Below are 21,149 nucleotides of genomic sequence, written 5' to 3' on the forward strand. Positions count from 1 at the left end.
CTTTTGGTCCTAGAACCCAGGATCATCCTTAATACTCAAACAAGGAAGAGGACAAAGTAGAAAACATTTCTTATATGGTATTCATTCATACAGTGATTTTTTTTTATTCTCTTACTACTTAAATACTAAATTTAAATTTAAAATCTAAACACTAAAAATGTAATTTTCAGATTAATAACTCACAAAGACAAGTAGAATTATTACATGTTTTAACACACTATATAAATATAAGCCTGGACCATTACATGGAGTTACAATTTTAAAAAATACAGGCAATGCCCTGATCTTCATGACTCCTGATTCAGCAACTGGAGCTAACTTAACAACAGAGGCAACTTTTTACCCCCTGCTGGTCTTCCTACTCTCTGGCCACAAGATCTGGATGCCAGAAGCACACACTCCACACATTAAAAATCCACAGATGGCCTTGGCCAGCATGGCTCAGTGGTTAAGAGTGTTGCTCTACACACCTGAGGGTCACGGGCTCCATTCCCAGTCAAGGGCACGCACCTGGGTTGCAGATCTGATCCCCGCCCCTGGTCAGGGAGCTTGTGGGAGGCAACTAATTGATGTGTCTCTGTCACATCTATGTGTGTGTGTGTCTCTCTCTAGAATCAATGGGAAAAAATATCCTCACTCCTCTGGTGAGGATTAATTAAAAAAACCAAAAATCCACAGCTATAAGCTGGATAAAGGGCAGTATTCTTGAAAGCTTCCATGAACCTATAATTGTTTCAAAATAAAACGTTTTTTTTTAAATTCACAGATGTAAGGTTAGAAGACCTCTGTCCAAGCCTTCCTCTGCACAACAGAAATCTTGTGGTGGTGGAGGGTTTTCATGACCATTATCACTAGCACAAAGTTAACCCTCAGCTTCTTCCTCTCTTCCACAAGCCAGATTTAAGCTTGTGATTTTACAGCTCAAACCACCAAAGATTTCCCCAAACCTCTGTTCAGTCTGCCAAGTAGGGGTATCTGCCACAAATGCTTGGCCTCCTGAACCCATGCCATCCCACCCACATCCTGCGAGACTCACATGACACTCCTCATTCCACTTCCTATGTCTTTCTCACTCCAGGACAGTGAAAGATGGGGTGTGATTCTGGACACTTATTTCATAGGAAGGCTATTTCCCAACCTGCTTTGCCAGATTGAACTAAACCTCCTACATCAGGGAAACTTTCCAAAACAAAGTGTCATTTTTCTCCATATTTATGCAACAATAAAGAAAAATTAAATTGGGCATGTTTATTAAAGAAAAACAATAATATTACACTACCAAAACTTAGAAGAGAAAACATGTTATAAGGCAAAACGAGTTAGGAGGCCTGCATTTTAGTGTTGCTTTTACCATGAGTCCCATAAACTAATGCCAGCTGTCTATTAACTAGGCCTAAATTTTCTCATTTGCAAAATCAAAATTTGAAAAGAGAGGTCTTTGTTCAAACTAGAAGACAAAAATTCTATGATCTGAAAATAAAAGCTATCATATTTTCAAAATTCAATGTGACAACTTAAAATATGTAAAATGGAAAGCTGCTCTCAAGCCTTTGGCCTAATTTCTTAAGAATTTGGGAGGGGATCAGTTGGCCAACGTGGCTCAGTGGTTGACCCTCAACCTATGAACCAGGAGGTCATGGTTTGATTCCCAGTCAGGGCACAGGCCAGGGTTGTGGGTTCAATCTCCAGTAGGGGGCATGCAGGAGGCAGTCGATCAATAATTCTCTCTCATCATTGATGTTTCTCTCTCTCCTCCTCCTCTCCCTTCCTCTCTGAAAGCAATAAAAAAAGTTTTAAAAAAGTAATTTGGGAGGGGTGCAGAAATAGACTAACATCGTAATGCTTGAAAAAATTCTGAGGCGTTGGTTGTCATATTTTTCCTATCTCGGGTGATTATTCCGAGGGTCTACACAAATACTGCATATGAAAAGGCTAGATAAATATAAGACGTTATCATCTTTATCATTCTATGAAAAACAAACGCCACCATCATCAATAATAATAAACAAAAATACACACACGAAAAGTTAATACTAGGTACCCAATCCTGTACTAAGACCTTTTAAAACTTGGCTCATTCTACTCACCACTAAAGAATGAGAAGAAAGAGAATGTTAGTTAAAAATTACAAACCAACATTTTGGGGAAAGAGTGCTAGTGGATGAACTGAGAGGGGGGAAATGGGGTTCTGGAGAAATATCTGAAATTTAGGAGAAAGAAAATATGAAATTAAATAGTTAAGCTGACATAGAAAAGCTTTTTATTTTGTCCCGGGTCTGAGTCACAGACATCTGGCCGGGAACTTTCCTTCACAAATGACTAGACTAACTGCTAATAGTCGTAACCTCCCGTTTTCCATTTTTAATAAAACAGCCTTTCATCTCATTTTGGATACTTTCTCCCTGTGGAACAAAAAACTGTCTGAATAAATAGTGCCTGAGGAGCAGATGAGCAAAGTGAAGGCACTGTGAGATACTCTGGGATTAAGTTACATAACGTGAATTACATAAGAAGGAGGAAGCATCATTTTCTGTATTTCCTACAATTCTCCCAGAATTGTGCAGTGTTCTCCAAAATGTGTGTACTGCGCTGCACCTGCAGTCTACCCCTAGGGGGCACCAACCTTCCAATCTTTTGCTTAAGAGCAGCCTAAGGAAGAAAAATAAAGCAAGCAGGAAAAAATGGTGAGACTTAGAAGGAGAGAGATTCTATACAGGGTGCTGCTGGTGATGGTGATGGAGGCAGCACGCATCTCAAGTTTAGTTTTGAGAGACAACAGAAGAGATGAAGCCAGGTCTGTCCATTTAAATGGCTTAACTGTTGAAAAATACTACTCTAAAATTTTTACTGTAATTGATTTTGTGGGGGCTAAATCAAATTCGACTCTAAAGATAAGATCATTGTCTAGCTAGTTTAAAACTGCCTTTTTCAAAAGTCTGACTTCGTAGTGGTTGACGTTAATCCAAATTCGACAAAAGTTTTACCTTCCATATTTAAACATACTGTTACCATATAGGTCACTAAATATTAACTGAGCAATAACTATATGCCAGGGAATCATTTACATTCTAAGGGTACAAAGATGAATAACAAGAGAGTGCCATCTTTTAAGGCTTGCAGTCTGAGATGGTAGAAATTCAGAGAGGAAATCTCAGTCTAGAGTAAATACAGTCAGAGCAGCTCAGAAAGCTCTGAGGAGCTCTAACGGAGTCTGAAGGCTAAGAAGTCCGCCTGGTTAAGACATGAAAATGTGCCAGGTGAAGGGAAGAATAAGGACAAAGGAAAAGGGCAAAGATGTATGCAAATGCATGGTGCAGGGAAGGAAACAGTCCGTGAAAGCGAAATGGGAGGTGGAAGGTAAAGTAGGAAGGTGGGCCAGGAGACATGGCGGCTTTACATGTCGTTTTAAAAAGCTCAGACATTTCCTAAGTAAAGAGAACCACTGAAGGCTTTTAGACGGAATGAGGACATAGCATCTCTGACCAACATATAACCTTGTAGACTATTATCTTGAACAAGCCCAAATCACAACAAAGCTGCTGAGGGCCCAGTCTGTACGCATTGAAGGAGGAACGGTCCCTCGGGAAAAAGCAAACTTTTTCTGTATCAGGAAGGATTCAGCCTTCTCTTAAAGAGTCCTACACCTAAAAGATGCAGTAGTCTGGAAAACAACCGACTATCTTTAGAAAGGATCATAAATAATAGAAGAAGGCTTGTCCCAAATGAGATCATCTCACTGCCTTGCACGAATTGGGTAAAGAGAAGGGGCACAGTCAGCTTCAGTGAAAATGAATGAAAATGATTTTCAATGTCATTTTTATACTTCAAACAAATAACATTCGTAAAAAATAAGCTACCAAATTCTCTTGGGAGAGCTCCTTAAAAGTTCTACTTCAAAAAAATAAATTTAAGCCTGGCCAGCGTGGCTCAGTGGCTGAGCGTTGACCTCTGAACCAGGAGGTCCACGAACCAGGTGGGCTCAGGGCATATGCCCGGGTTGCGGGCTCGATCCCCAGTGGGGGATGTTCAGGAGGCAGCTGAGCCCTCTCATCATTGATGTTTCTATATCTCTCTCTCCCTCTTCCTCTCTGAAATCAATAAAAATATTTTTAAAAAATAAATTTAAAATAGTCTATCAATATGTCACCATCATCAATTATCAATCAGTAAATTGATGCTTTTAAAATACACAGAAATGGCCTGGCCTGTGTAGCTCAGTGAACTGAGCATCGGCCGATGCACCAAGAGGTCACAGGTTTGAATCCCACTCAGGGCACATGCCCAGGATTTCGGGCTCAATCCCCCAGGAGGGGCCGTGCAGGAGGCAGCCAATTAACGTTCCTCTCTCATCAATGTTTCTCTCTCTCTCTCTCTCTCCCTCCCTCTCCTTTTCTGTCTCTCTCAAATCAATAAAAACATATTTAAAAATAAATCAATAAAATACACAGAAATGCTTAAAACCAGATATTCTCTTAGGTAGTTGCCCTATCTGAACAGTTTTGTATATTACAAATTTATTTCAGTATTATTTCTTTAAGAGTTGTGAAAGAATAAAAAGCATAGCTCAAACTCTAGGTAAATTCTATACTGATGCAGGGAGTGTAATGGGGAAACATCCTTATGGGATATAGAAAAAAGATGGTCATACTTTTTAGGCAATATGTTAATAAGTCATCATTAATACCAAATAGAATTAATTTTTTAATGTTTTTTTAAACTATAAAGATATTTGTCATATATCTTAACACATTGCGGACCAGTAGTTTTATTGCTAGCTTTAGCCAGTGGCCAGATAAGTTTCTATTGAACGAGTACAAAAAACGTTTTACATAAGTGTTAAAGGCACGCTTTAAAATAAAATACCCATTGCATTTTGAAAGTTATTTATTACATGTCCTTACAAGCTAATATCTTTTTAAAGAATTCTTGTGATTGGCCACAAGTCTTAGAACAGAAAACATGAGAATTCTCGTGATTCTCGAAATGTGTTAAGGTATTAATGAATAAAATAATAAAGAGTTTGAAACAAACCAATGTTGGCCCTAGGCAGTGCAAATAACCCATCTACTTCACAAGGACCTGATTAGTTCTTTGGAAAAAAAGATTTCTCTGTTAAACTTTCAGGTAGACAATCTACAATCAATTTTTTAAAAAACACACTTATATTACTGATAAAACTTCATTTTTTATTTGGGGGCATTTCAGTCATGGTTTCAACTTGCTGTTTTTTGTATTCTTTTCTGCCCAGGTTCAGCATTGTCATAGGGACCTTTTTAAAAGGCAATTTCAGTTTTCAAATTTGTAAAGCATATTACTCCTTTCTGTATTAATTTGGGGGTTGGAGTGATTGATTCTTGTCTGTTTTGGTTTGGGTTTGAGTCCTCTACCTTTCCTGCCAGCTCTTCCTATTTGTCAACATGAAGACAGACATAAATCTGGTTTTGCATGTGCTTTTCCCTCATCCTGCAGGTCTGTATAGATTCTGCTGAACAATTACAAATAATGTAACTAAAAGCGAAAAATAAATCCAGAAATCAATTACTTTGCATACTAAATTTTATAGTATTTGCTCACTGTTTTGGAGTTCATTTCTATCCTATATAATAAAAGGGTAGTATGCAAATTGACCCTAACTTCAAATATCCTCCTAGCTCATTATTTATATAAACCTTTAAACTAGTTATCACTTCAAAAGATCATGGTTAAGTACTATTCTATCAAGAGCAGTTTCAATAGCATAATGAAAGGAGAAGGTACCAATAACCAGCATTTTTATGCTCATCTCTTCCCATTCCTCTCACATTCTCACAATTTGAGCAATAGAAAGAAAAAGCTGGGGAAAGTGGGGTTATAATCACTTGACCCTTCTAACAAATAATAAATAATTTTGTCAATAAAACTAAATTTTGACATAAATGTAAATATGTGACTATAGCAATATAACAAGACAAATAATGACTATTGAAAATCCTATATAATAAAAGGGCAATATGCAAATAGACTGAACAGCGGAACGACCAGTCGCTATGATGTGCACTGACCACCAGGGGGCAGACGCTCAACACAGGAGCTGCCTCCTGGTGGTCAGTGCACTCCCCCACGGGAGCGCTGCTCAGCCAGAAGCCAGGCTGACAGCTGGGGAGAGCAGCGGTGGTGGCCTAAGCCGGCAGTCAGACATCCCCCGAGGGCTCCGGGACTGCAAGAGGCCTCTAGTACTATGATAGTACAGGCCTCTAGTACAGGCCTCTAGTACTATCATAATAGCTAAGTCCTACATATTTACATTCAGGAGTTCATTTGTGCCAAGTCCTAAATAATATAACTAAATCTAAAATGTCTGTTTAACGAAGGTAATCTATACCTACATCATCAAAGTCCTGTCCTTTACCATCAACATTTTAAATAAATCCCACCATATTTTCAAATTCTAGTTTTCATTGAAGAAGTTTTGAAACAAAATTGTGCATAGTTTTCAATAAAAATCATATAAAATTACTTTAAAGAATTTTAATTGGTTTTATTTAATTATACAACTGGTTTTATAAAATTAACAACTAGTTTTCAAAAATGTGTACTTCCTCAATAAATCCCCACTAAAGCTTCTTCAATAAGGTCATACCAATGCCATAAGACAGGTTCAGATAAATTATTATAAATTGGAGGTACATTCAGGTAAAATACATTCAGTTCCTATATGAAAATAAAGACAGCTTCTGGGATGGGCAAGCTGTCAGTCATTTGCCCCTTAATGCCAGGTCACTTTATCAGACTAGTTGTCTTAACACCTATGTATTATCTGTATTATCGATTTCAAAGATGGAATAACATGGGAGGGGGTGATTTGAGGAGGCAATGCAAGGGCATGATGGGATTCTAGAAGAAGAGCTTCTAACACTGAGAAGGTAGTGAGAGGACCCTGGGTAGCTGGAGAGTGGGGCAAGAAGAGTACAGGAAAGGGATATAGGGAAATGACAAACAAAAATGTCAACTACTTTGCAATTCTGATTAAAGTGCTGGTTATGGCTCACTGAATACTTCTGAGCTGAATCATCACCTTTGGGGCTTTTGTCAAATGCAGTATAGGTTGTTGATACCTGACCTGCTACACAGCAATTCAACAATTAAGTGGATACCTGTCGCAAATAAGAACTCTCCTTCTGGCACAATTTAAAGTACCTTTTACAGTGCAGTTGTTGTTGTTTTTTGTTTGTTTGTTTGTTTTTTTGGGGGGGCCACTACACTCGCAATACATACCAAAAAAAATCAAAGAACCAACTGAGCCCCCAAAAAGTAACTTCATCTACTTCAGAGATGATGTATGCAGCACACTCGCCAGCCCCCACCCCTCAGTGGAACAGGAAGCCACTTGCTGGAATGGTTGGAATATGATGAGTCAGGCTCTAGGCTGGGGAGAAAGCAAGGTCCTCAGAGAGGGCAGAGAGAGCGAGGCGAGTAATAATATCCACCTGTGGCTCAGGCTCCAGGAGGGGTGGAGCTGGCCAATGTGGGTGTCTTCTGGCCACACCATCACGGGCACTTCCTGGTGTCCCTTTCAGAGCCTTCTCTGCCAGGGAAAGACACTACCAAGGGTGGGGATGACACAAGTGGTGGCTCCATCTCTTTTTAAGTCTCAAGGATTGGGGAAAATTGAGTCTCTTAGGAGCAAATTTTATAGTTTTAAGGCCTTTATAATATTCTAATACTTTCTATGCAAACTAATTCACTCTCCTTTAAACATAAGCCCCTTTCCTCAAGTCTTGACAAATAAACAACTGACAACAACTGGTTGTATCCTCCTCACTAAACCTTTGGAATACAGGATTATGATCAAGACAACTGCCACAGGGAGATCAACCCTGAAACTATTTTTAAAGACACCCCCAGATGATGAGATCCCACTGCCTCTGCTGCAATTCATGCTAATGCTTAACACCTCTTCCCTGTTCTGTTCAACATTTTTTGTTGCCTTAAATTCAGATGAAACTCCAAGTCCCCAGTACAATGATTTACATTTTCCTAAATAAAACCTCTGTAAAACTATCTGGGAAACTCATATGCTTGGAAGGAATTACAAATACAGGTTTTTTTCCATTGTGTACTTAAAGGGAAAAAATTTGACACATGTTAAAATTAATCTCTGCAACAGAACTATACCTTCCATAGGAAGAGTAAACCTTTCAAAGATGCTACCAATTTTTTCAAAGTGGTAACTTCTAAATGACATCACAATTTTGCCAGATTTCCAGATTCTAATCTACTCAACAGAGGTCTGTGGACCACAGATGCTCACCAGGTAATCCGCCCCGCTGTACATGACTAGTCAAAAAAGATGCCACATTGTTGTCTCATACTAAAGCCTGATATCTAAGCAGAAGTTATTTTGTCTCTAGCCCCTGTGATAAGCACCCTAGCTTTTAAACATGTTTAACCAAGAGTACACTTGAGTCAGGTTGACACCTACCAAATCTGAGATCCCATTTGCAAGATACATGGGTCCCAGCACCCTACCAATGGAGTTAACTTCCAACCCAAAGACTAAGAGAATTTGAAAATAATGTCAGCTGAATAGATGCGGTCACATTCTCAAAGCCACCACCATCATATCTCTGCTTGCACTCATGGTGTTCCTTCTACCCAAAGTGCTGTTCTGTTTCAACTCCTCCTCTAACTACTGAAGTCTTATTTTCCCTTTAAGGTCAAGTTTTACAGTCACCCAGGCTGTGAAGGATTCCCCCTTCTGCACTCCCATATTCCTTGGTTTATACCAAGATACCAATAATCATTTCCCTTAAAAAATAGTTTGAGGGGAAGCAGAGTTGCCACCCCAAAATATTTCTGTTTTAGATATTGATTATTTTAAGCTCATTATTTTCAAGGAATCTTTGACCTTCCCCTAACTGTCTGAAAGAATTTATATAGAGGACCTGCTTCAGGAAAGAAGCTATTGTCACAGATAGTGAAATTTTAATATGAACTAAGTATAATAGACAGGGAGGAACCAGCAAGTTTTCTTCATCGAAGTCCTTTCTATGTACCATTTATAGAGATGGACCAATATTCATTTACCAAACTTGCATTTCTATCTCCATGTAAATTGTCTTCCTGACCTTTGAAGTCTCAAACCACAACCCTCCCCGTTCTCCTTAGCTCAAATGGCATATAAGCCTTAACTGCCCATTGGTCCTTGGTCTCGTATTCTTATGGAACCCTGTATGTACATATATAATAAATTGGATCATTTTCTCCTGCTAATCTGTCTCATGTTGGTTTGATTATTAGTCCAGCCAGCAGAATTTTAAAAAGTGGAGGAAAAGTATTTTTCCTCCCCACATGTCCATGATGCACATAATAAGCCCCTTCAAAGGACAGGGCCCTGTCTTCAGTTCTCACTGTAAACGCCTCATGCTTTGCATAGTACCTTTCAGACAGTAGATAACCAAAGAATAAATAAAATATTAGCCATCTGTGACCTTAGCCACGCCCTCAGCTGTGGGCCCTTGAGTGCCTACTTAATGATGGGCAATTAAAACATCTTTTTTTTTTTGTCCAGGGCATCTCACAACACTGGGAACCTGATTTGAACCTGATTATTTTTGCAGCTCCTCCACCCACCCACAAAAAAAAAGTCTTTATTTGATCTTGCCAACTATGAAAACTTAATTTCAAAATTCAGCAAGAAAACATTAATCAGAAATTAAGTTTACCAGACAAAACTTTGGAATTTAACAGCCCAGTGGACACATTAAAATGGCTCTATGATATACAATGCTCAGTAGAATTACAGTGTCTACAAATACGGCTTCTTATGTTTTTTAAGTTTATGTAGAATAAAAGTTAGATGTTTCAAACGTTTGGGAATAATGACAAATTGTGAGATAAAAGAGGGATAACATGAAACTCACTGACTCAGACAATAAATCTATAGGAAACATTTCCACTCTTACAACTTGTAAGAACACCTATGCTGTATCTATGTGGTTTAACTGCACAGAAATCTAAGAAATAGAATTTCTACACTATTCTTCAGTCAGTAGTACCATTAGAGTACCTGGGTTTTGGGGTTTTGTTTTTTGTTTTCAGTAGTGGAAGGCTGCCCTTGTAGAAAATCTGAGTGTCAGATTCTCTGCTCAGGCAGGAGGCTTGAAGTGCTATGTTGTGGTTGTGGCTCGCCTGGGCTATTGCTCTGTGAATTACTAGTATTCTAGACTAAATTCAGCCACTGATGTGGGATGGTACAGCCAGCTGACAAATGCTCACAGTGGCATCTCACCTCAAACTGTCATAGCCATGGGAGCAAAAATAAAGGTGTTTGTGTGGGTCTGGGCCAGACTGTTATGAAAATCATGTTTATTTTTCCTTAGTTAGAGCTCACCATGTAAATGGCACCCATGACTAGTAGTGCTATTATAAAACCACAATAATTTAATAAACAAAATAGAAACAAACACATAAATACATAGGACAGAATGACAGCTGTCAGAGGAAAGAATGAAAAAAAAAGGTAAAGGGATTAAGCAAAATACACTATACAGAGCGTCCCCCCAAAATGCATACACATACTTGGAATAATTATAAAGGCAGTGTTTATTAAAATACATTTCATTTTCAAAATTGAGCTATCAACTGTTAAGGTGTACATACATTTTGGGGGACATCCTGTATATAACATATAGACACAGACAACAGCACGGTGATAGCCAGGGGGGAAGGGAAGTGGGGGAGGTGGAAGAGGGTGAAGGGGGGATAAATGGGGATGGAAAGAGACTTTACTTTGGGCAAAGGGCGCATGATATAGCGTGTAGACGATGTTTAGTTGAGTTGTACGCTTGAAACCCGTATGGTTTTGTTAACCAATGTCGCTCTAATAAACTCAAGTTTAAAAAAAAATTGTTGTGCGCTAAGGGCAGTCTCCTCTTCTCATTATATAAGCAATATTATGACTCAAACCCATAAAAATGCAAACGTCAGGCCACTGTTAGGGAAGATGGGAGGACAAACCTGGAGCTTCTTGATTTTAAAAGGTGTACAGACATAAAGAGGGCATTATTCTTTTTTTTATTCTTTATCGATTAAGGTATTATATATGTGTCCTTATCCCCCCCCTTCCCCCCCCACCCCACCCCCTGCTCGTGCCCTCACCCCCCTAGTGTCTGTGTCCATTGGCTATGCTTATATGCATGCATACAAGTCCTTTGGTTGATCTCTCCCCCTTCCCCCCACCCTCCCCTGCCTTCAAGAGAGCATTATTCTTATCACTGCTTTACAGATGCAAAAACAAAGGCTTTGAGAGGTTCAAGGTCACACCTCTAGTAAGCAGTCCTGGGTAAAGATCCAAGCCTTGCAGACCACAGCCGGTGCTCTTCAACATCACACTGTACCACCCTCCCTGGGTTCCAAAGTACAGTGAGGGGAGAGGCTGTGAAAAGCAGGAACAGCTTGGAAAATCTGACCACCGGGGCAGACTCCAGGCCTGACTAGCTTACTCCCACGCTGGCCTTCCCATCCATAATTGACGCTCTTCTGGAATCTGCCTGAAATTCCCAGAGATTTATTTTCCAGCAGAATGGCTAGAGTGCTCTATCATTTACAGACTTCAGTGAATTAGGTTCCCCTCAGAGTTTCCCATCAAGCTTTGCTCCTGATCCTACATGAGACCAGCTGCGCTGGGAGTCCAAAATGGGATACGAACACACTGGGAAAGAGAGTATCTTAGGAGGACAGACACAGAGGGTGAGTTTAAGGAAAGATAAAGAAATGGAGTGAGGTTTGAAACTTAAAATCTACTTGGGGATGGAGAGGAGACCACTCTTTCTCCCCTAGGGTATTAAGGCACCTTGATCTCAGGACTTAACATCCATAAAACAGAATATACATTAAATAAGTTCTAGTGGGCTAGCCTGAGAACAAGGCCAGCATTATAATATACTAGCGTTCCCGTTGCAGGAAAAATCCTGCAATAGGGTTTCCTGCTGCACTCTACCCCGCCCTGCCTGCTCTCCTCCCTTGTCCCCCGCCCCGCCTTCTCCGCCAGCCCACCCGCTTTTCCCTTCTCCCCCAGCCCCACCTCCGCTCCTCCTTTCTCCCCCGCCCCGCCTTCTCCACCAGCCCGCCTGCTTTTCTCCCTTCTCCCCCGGCCCCGCCTCCGCTCTTCCCTTCTCCTCCCCCTGGCTTGGTTGCTTCTCCGCAGCTTTGCTCCCTTCTGCAGCTCTTGGCTTCTTTCTATGCTGTCTTGATATGCAAATTAGCCACCATCTTTGTTGGGGTAATTTGCATACTCGTCCTGATTGGTTGGTGGGCGTGGCTTGACTGGTGGGCATGGCTTGGGCGTAGCGAAGGTGCGGTCAATTTGCATATTTGTCTATTATTAGGTAAGATGTCAACCACATAGGGAAATGACTTACAAAAGTCCCCATTTATATGTCAAGGACTCTACATACATAGCAGCAAAAACTGACCTTATAATGAACACTATGGACTACTTAAATTTCATTTGAAAAAATAGTATTATATTTCCATGAGAACTTTTAAAAAAATCACAAACAAGAATATTTGAACAATTTTAATAGGAAATTCTTTAAGCAAACATTGGTGTCAGAATATGTTAGTATGTAAATCAACAGTACGGTGCCATCAAACTTTTATTTCAGCATTTTTAGAAGTATGCAACAGTTTTCCCAGACTCAACACCTTTGAAGTCATTCCCTTTCTCTTTTCCACAACATAGACATTTCTTCTCTACTATATTAAGATCAACTGACTCTGCTGCATGGGCAATAGTTTCCAAGCTCCTGGGCGAGTCCAACATGACCCAGGGCTACCTTTGACCCAGGGCTACCCTGGCCATTTTCATTATCAAATTCTCCCCTGCAGGGCATGGCTCTCTCATCTCTCTCCGATTACTAGCTCCCAAGTCCTTTGCTACTTGCCTTCCTCTGTCAGGCCCCTTTGAAAGGCATCTCTGAATTCCCCCTCTGATTTGCAGCACAGTAAACTCTGGCTGGGATCCGGAAACAGTTTTCTATTTGCTTCCAAGGGAAGAAATGTTTTAGAAAGTATTTTCAAAGAAACCTGACTGCACCCTCATGATGGGGTTCAGGACACACTAGCCCAACATATGGCCCTTCAACATATTAAATATTTTAAGCTGGAGGAACTTGGGCAGTAGCATGTGCTGGAAAGACTCTGCCTCCACCCTACCTCCTGCTGGAGGCAGCTCATAAGACCCTCTTGTGAGAAGCGCCCTCCCTGTACCTGTGGGAAAGGAGCACCCTTACCTCTGCAGAAGAATCCAAGCAAACAGGCCCTGCTGAGTTTTCTCCCCTTGCCTCATACACTTTTGTGCTTTTACATTTTCCATGACTTCCACTCTTAATCAAATCCTATCTAATAATAGAGTAACATGTAAATTACCATCACTCCGCTACACCCACGATTGGGCGGTGGGAGGCTGGGGGGGCGGGACTCGGGGTGGCCTATCCGGCCATTGAGAGGCACGGATCCGCTGCCACTGAGGGGGGCTACCCTGCTGTTGAGAGGCGCAGGGGGCGGGACTCCCGCCCCCTGTGCCTCTCAACGGCCGCTGAGGGGGGCTGCCGCCGACACCTGGCTACCCTGCTGTTGAGAGGCACAGTTGGGTGTCTGCGGCAGGCCCCCTCAGCGGCCGTGGATCTGGCCGTTGAGAGGCGCCGGGGGCGGGAGCCCCGCCCCCTGCGCCTCTCAACAGCAGGGTAGCCCCCCTCAGCGGCCAAGGACCATCAAAAGCGTGGGAGCTGGGTGCCTGTCTGCTCCGGCACCAGGCCTTTCAGAAGCCTCCGGAGGCCTGGTGCACCAGCGGACAGGCACCCAGCTCCACCGCGAAAAGCGAAAGCATGTAGGGGACCCTATACGTGCATGATTCAATCATGCACTGGGCCTCTAGTCTAGTATAAAAACACTCAGGTTTAACCCTTTCTTCTTGTCTTCAATTTCCTTATGAAGGCTCCCATATCCCATAAAACTTTTATTAAGTATATTTGAAAAAAATAGTACATTTCCATGAGAACTTTTTTTTGTGTGTGTTTTTCTCTTGTTAATCTGTCTTTTGTTATAAAGCCAAGAACCTCAAAGGGCAGAAAAAAAATGTTTTTTATCCCCCTACATGGAGTAAGACTGCAGGGAATCTAGTTTTAATATATTATTAGAGAATTTCCAAGGTAGAAGAATCTAGCTATTGGCAATATTCTTCTACATTCTGAACGGAAGAAAATAAGCAGTGAAGTTAATTTGTAGCTTTAGGTAAATAAATTAATCTCGACTATGAATATGAGTAAACTTTCTAGTACCTAGCCACAAATGGAGAAACCTTACACAATGGAAAGGGGTCAGAAGAATGGATCCTAAGTCTGGCCCTGGCGATCATGACCTGTTTGACTTGGAGCCTCACTCTCTATGCCTGTTATGAAATAGGTCTTTTCAGTTTTAAAAGAAGGAAGCTGTCCTAAATTTATTTTTCCTCCAGACTAACTTTTATGTCGCGCCTACCAAAGTAACCCTTTCAGTTCCCCATCGTAGTGGTTATAGTTCCATATCATAAACTAAGGGGAAAGTTTCGTTTGGTTTCACATTCATTAATTAAGCAACACATTTCTTAGTATGGTTTGAGGAATACAGTAGTGTATTAGACACTATGTCAGGTACTGGAGATGCACTGTTTAATAAGACAGACACAGCTCCACCCCCTAGCTTAGCCTAGTATTAAATAACAAAGCAGTGTTCCGCTTTAGTCAGCCTACTACAGAATGCAGACACTTCTGATATGAAGGCCTACACAACATGATTTAGAATGTTAACACCACTGATCAAAAAGTAATGTTTTCCTTCTTTGAAAATGCCTTAGTCGGTACCTTTCTCCAGCTAAAACAATGACCTTCAGGAATGCTGCCTGATTTCTTCAGATACTTTTATCTATATCTCTAAATTCATGTAAAGTAAATAGATTAGAGAAGAATGTAAATAAAAATTTATGGCCATATAATGGGTCTGAGCCCAAACAGAAAAGACTTAAAATATGCAGAATAATGCTGAAAGAAATTAGAGCTGAGTAAAGCAACATATTGCTTTTCCCCCGTACTTCTCTGTCTTTGTTTCTTTTTGATCATTTCTTGTCTTTCTATTGTGGCATGATATGGTGGTGAGACATCGTTTTCTGTAGAACCAGAAGGGCCAAGAACTAAATCTTAGCCCTGCCACATTCTAGCAACTTCATGCTGGATTAACTCATTAACTTCAATAAATGGTAGTGATGGTTGATGGTAAAGGCAGCAATCTATAATAATAATCTATAATAATAAAAGGGTAATATGCTAATTAGACCAAACATCCTTCCCATGTCATTCCAGATGTCCTTCCGGACGAAGCAGCCCAGGTCCCAGGCGCCTGCCGGCGGTGGCCAGAGCAAAGTTATCACCGTGTTCTCAGCCTGGGGATTTGCATTTCCTTCCAGATACCAAGTCAGAAAAGAAAGAAGAGTGTGACTGGTTCGGAGGAGCCATGAAGTCTTTGACTTCTCAGTGTGGGCAAAGGATATCTCTGCCATGAGTAAATTAAGCTTCCCAAGGATATGATGGAACAGAGAAAACATCTGATAGTCAGTTGGGTGTTTCCCGTGTGGTAACTGAGCAGATTACTAACAAGCAGGGCGTGGTTCAATATTGGAACCCAGGGCCTCTTTCTCTCCAAATGCATTTTAGGTATCAATAAAATAAATTTTAAAATTCAGACCCAATATCCTATTACACAATGTTAAGGAATAAATTTACAATATAGCTAACCAGTGCTGAAGAATACACTTCTATAGATGAAAAGAGGCCACATTCTGAAACTGACAAGCGCAGGGGAGGCCTTCGTGGCAGTCGTACAAACTCAGAGACCTAAAATAACCACAAAGGGTGGTCTGAAATTAAAAAAATTTAACTACAAGCAGTTTATGGTGGGTAGTCATGGCCTAGGCCAATTTCGTCCCTGACAAAGGTCAACCTTTACCTAAACCGAGTCTGTCTCTTGTCTTTTTGCATCTACGATAACACATCGTTGGAATGTCAAAGTAGCTTTCCTTTTCCCAGACCTCTCAAAGCACAAGCACTGCTCTGCGGAGACCACAAATCAACCCACTGTTATTGAGTTCATCGTTGACAGTTAACTATCCCGTACCCACACGTGTAAAAGAAGCATGTGTCTATCATTTTACTTTTTACCCAATCCCAGAGGTTTCCCCGCTTTGCTTTCTCCCGCCTCCCTAACCTGTCACCAACGGATTTCATGTAACCCACTTAGTCTCCTCCTTTGATTGTAATGTATAAAAGAAGGTGCACAACTGCCATTCTCCAGAGCATTATCTCAACCCGCTGAGATTTTGCTTTCCGGCAATTGTTGACAGTTTGGCTCAAATTATCTCAAAAATTCTCTACAGGCTTGAATGTTTCTCACGTTGAACTTCCATTATCAATTGCCGGTTAGACGGTCCAACGCAAGGAAAGACCATTATATGGACTTCTTCAGATTCTAATCTTCTCCTAAAAATCACTTATCACTTTAAATTATTCCTTTTGAATATAGCCTCTAGGTCATGGCTCAAGTTTTAATTCTGGGTCCAAGTAAGCAATTAAAAAGGAATCTTCTGATCTTTAAAGTGTTTCCAGAAACAAAGGGTTTCCTTCCTTCCTTTTTTTTTTTCCTGAGAACAAGGCAAAAGCTAAATCATAGGTACTCAAATTTAAATCTTAGGTGCCATCTCTTATACTGCTGCCTTACAAATTTCTGGACAAGACAGAATTGCATGTGACCAGTAATTAAAACTAAATAGTTATATAAGACCCTCTAGTTTATAACGTAGAATGGGTATAAACTAATAGTTTACATAATAAAATAATGTTATCAATGTTACATTTTAGAATAATTTCTCTGGGTAAAATTTAGCTTACCAAAGTCACAGGTATTTTTAAAAACAACCAGCTTATGTTTCAGTACAATAATTAAAATTATGCTAAAGAATCATACATAATGTTACTGACACCAATGGTTTACCTAGCAACCATAATTTGCGAGGTAAACAATTAGTCTACTCAGTGTGTGAAGAGACTTGTGTAGGCAGCAGACCTGAATGCATTAACTGGGCTTTATTCTTTAAAGGACTCTGCAGAATGACGAATCAAAAGGAAAGCATTCTTGTCAGAACAACCAGTTTAAGGACAGGCTTAGTCATACAACTGAAATACCAGAACACTCAAATTTAAATACCTCTGGAAAAAAGCCAAAGACTTCTGCTCACCAACAATCCTAAGTTTTAATTAAGCAATCTGTTCGGTTTAAACGAATGTAATTTTAGCTATGATAAATTTAAAAATAAGGCTACATTAATTTTTTCTGGAGAAAATCTATATTAAAAAAACCCTAACCAATACAGTGTATATTTTAAGGAACGAATGTTTACCCATATGGACATAATAGTAACTTAAGCAATCATTTAAAACCCCACAATATTTACTTTTCTCAGTCATATAATCCTTTAAAATCCACCATGCCAGATTCAGCCCCTAGGCACTGGATGTGTGCTATTTACAGCTGCATAAATCATAATTTCCTAAGTCATGGTGATTAAAAGCGAATAGTTGAAACTCTGAGGCAGAGAAAAGTCAACACAAGCTCCTCACCAGGGGGAGCCTGCTGGCAGACCTGCAACATCCACAGTCACAGAGAAATCAAACACGGCGCAGTCCCCGCTTCCAACCCATGCTCTCTCTCATGTCCTGACTACTAGGGCAGCTCTACCAGTGAGCAGCGGTGCCGAGGTTCCCCTGCTCTTAAACAGGGGCCGCGAACAGGAGGATTTGGAAGATGCCCTCCAAGTGTGAATCTAAGTAAAATGACAACTGAGGACCCAAAGCTGCCAGACGTTCAGAACCTTGCGGCCTGAGTCTGAAGGTTATGTGTTACCACTAAATTAAACACCTTGGAGGGTTGTCAGAATGACTAAATGGTTCCATGTATACACACAGTAAGAATACGCTTGCCAGCCCTGTGATGGGCCCTAGGAGGGAGCAACACAGCTTTTGTGCACAAACAGCTCAACTACTGTTCTGACATTTACAGCAAAGGCAGTCTCCTTATGCTCAATCATCCAATTCATGAAATACCCATAAGACTGGTCCAGTTCCACATGCCTGGCACATAGCAGACCCCCAAGAGGTAACTACAGAATGCCAGCGCTGCGGTTCTCGTGGGAGTCATCCTCATTTGTGCTTCTAGTTCTCTCTAGTCCCCACAAATCCACTCATTTGTGACTCGGACTATACAGTTCAAGTCACAACCTGGAACCGTAACAGTTACGCCCCAGATGACATGGGCAACCCTCTGTGACACCCTCACCCCCAGATACCCAGCCACCACAGGGGCACCCCTTCATCAAAAACCCCGCTTCCCTTAGGTGCACCTCAGAAATGGGGAAATCCTGTCAAAGCCTTCAGCTCCAAAGCTCCCCATCCATCCCCACGCTCACATCAGCCCGTCTCTGCCCTACCCTGTGGAAAAGTCTCACTCACATTAAGTGCGTGGCACATGTAAGATGAGACAAAGCCTGGGAGAGAGGAGGTAATCGGCTGGCATCCTTCATTAGAACTCGCAGAATATTTCCTCACAAAAACTGAGGATCTTAACCTTTTATCTCTCGCCAACATGCCAGAGGATTCAGCGCCCTGCAGTAACAGCCCCTCCCTGCAGAAGTGATTCTTCATGAGGGAGGGGGTGACATGGCCTCCCCGAAGGTCGTATCAGAATATTGGAAAAGGGTTTTTGTCAATGGGTGGGGAGAGGGGGAGACCTAGAACACCTCGCAGGTAATTCTGATCTGCCCCCTGGAATGAGAACCGCTTTTATAGGTCATCAGCTGCTTTTACATTATTGGGACCACTCCTATGCGACATGAGGGTTCCAGTAGGACTTGTAGAATCGCTTAAGAATATAAGCACATTTTAAATAATGTTTCTATGTGAGAAAACTCCAAGTCCCAAACAACAGACTTAAAACATGACCTATTTCCAATTTGCGACTGTCCGTAAAAAGGGGGAGAAAGTGACTAACAGTTAACTGTGAAGTCCTCTGCATTCTTCAGCTGAGACTCACAGAAGCGCTGCAGTGGGATCCAACAGCTCCATGAAATTGTACACAAATTTTGTGAACATCTGTATTTTTCTGGAGAGCTTATATCATATGAGCCATGGCACACAAATGAATATTATTTTAAGAACTGCAATTATTAACTGCTTCACAGACAGAGAAATGTATGTACGCAAGTACCAATTTCTGGGTCATATTAAGTACAAGATGTAAAATGAGTCTGGACTTCTGTCTCTATAATACACCTTTATTCTCATCTAACCCTCTGGCATCCACATAATCTGATGCCACAACTTTGTTTGAATCTTGGTGGAGGAGAAAAAAAAATCTTACTGAGAATTGCAGCTTTTCCATGCCCTAACATATAAACATTGACGTGTTTCTTAAGCAGCTGAGATTATTTTTAGAGTCCAGTGATAGGTTATCCTAATGTCACAGAATGCGCTGTAATCACTGGGTACACCTCCATCATCACCCACAGGCCCCACACCAAATAATTACAGATGCCTGAAATGCATGTGACCTGCTCTAGAATTTAAACTGTTAAGCTGTGTTTCAGGGTTATCCAATCAGTTACTGCACAGTAAAGCATGCAAAACAATTCCACGATGTGAAAGAAATGGAAACTGACCTTCATGAGATGCTGATTTATCCATTTTGTAAACGTTTTCTTTTGTACTTTGTCCCGTTCATCTGCAAGGGGGGAAAAAAAGACATAAAACAAGGTTGGTAAAATCCATGAATAGACTTTAATTGTGATCAAGCATAGAAACAAAAATAAGGTATTCAAAAAAGAACTGTTAAGTGAATTTGAATTTTGTTGTTGAATTCTGGCAACTGTAGGCTGTCTGTAAGAAAGCGTTAAAGAGCTATGTTCTATCAGACTGGTCTCTTCCCAGAGCTGCAATTGCCAACATTACTCCTTTAAACAAATGTCCTCTGCATTCTATAGCGTAAGCCCCAATCACCACCACCACCACCACCAAGATGTCTAATCTAAGCTTTACATCGTCAGGTAAGTCCTTGCACTGAATTGCCCAAAGTGTTTTACCATGTGTTACATCCCATTGGGTCTTCACATTCATATGAGGGGTAGGCAGTTTCATTGCCATTTTCAGAAAAGGAAACCAAGACTCAGAGAAGTTAGAAGAACTGTTCATGATTATTCAGCAAATGGTTTAAAACTGTAATAAAAGACAGGACTTACATTCTGGTCCTCTGGTTTAATTACTAACCATGCTGCTTCTCTCCTAGACGCCCCATTTTGAATTGTCTGATAAAAATAAATACACCTCACCTAGATCCCTACTACAGAGAGAAATACTGCACTGTGGCTGCTACAGCCAGGATGCACAGACCGTGAGAGACGGCTTCTGATGGTTGAAGGAGAAAGAGTATTGGAATGTTCTGGTTCATCAAGTTAGTATTTCAAAAGAGAATCTTACCCTTCCAACGTCTAGAGTGAACATTCAGCGCTACACTACTTTCTTCCTCCCTGCATCTAAGGAGGCAATCCCCTACTTTCTTGTTTCCTTCCTTCCTCCTCTCTGCGTCTGGGGACACCTCTCTCTTTCATTGGTGGGCTTTCCTCTCTCACCACAGTCCAGACATTCTCGGTCCTTTCCCTAGGGCTCTCTTCATATCTTTTCCTTCTCATTCTTTTTTTTTTTTTTTAATATTTTTTATTCGTTTCAGAGAGGAAGAGAGAGATAGAAACATCAATGATGAGAGAGAATCATTGATAGGCTGCTTCCTGCCCACACTGGGGAATGGAGCCTGCAACCCAGGCATATGCCCTGACTGGGAATCGAACCGTGACCTCCTGATTTGTAGGTTGACGCTCAACCACTGAGCCATGCCAGCCGGGCTCCTTCTCATTCTTTTATATATTTTTTTTATTGTTATTTTTTACAGAGAGGAGGGGAGAGGGACAGAGAGTTAGAAACATCTATGAGAGAGAAACATCGATCAACTGCCTCCTGCACACCTTCTACTGGAGA

General features: G+C 41.0%; 1 protein-coding gene across 1 annotated transcript in view; it reads right to left on the reverse strand.

Annotated features, from left to right (window-relative positions):
* Positions 1-21,149, reverse strand: part of DST (dystonin) — a 438,404-nt gene that overhangs the window by 231,166 nt on the left and 186,089 nt on the right. Inside the window, exon 5 of the mRNA XM_008161813.3 lies at positions 19,781-19,842. Within this exon, the coding sequence (XP_008160035.2) occupies positions 19,781-19,842 (62 nt within the window). The remainder of the gene's footprint in view (positions 1-19,780; positions 19,843-21,149) is intronic.

The sequence above is a fragment of the Eptesicus fuscus genome, chromosome 10 (assembly GCF_027574615.1).
Source record: "Eptesicus fuscus isolate TK198812 chromosome 10, DD_ASM_mEF_20220401, whole genome shotgun sequence".
Lineage (NCBI taxonomy): Eukaryota > Metazoa > Chordata > Mammalia > Chiroptera > Vespertilionidae > Eptesicus > Eptesicus fuscus.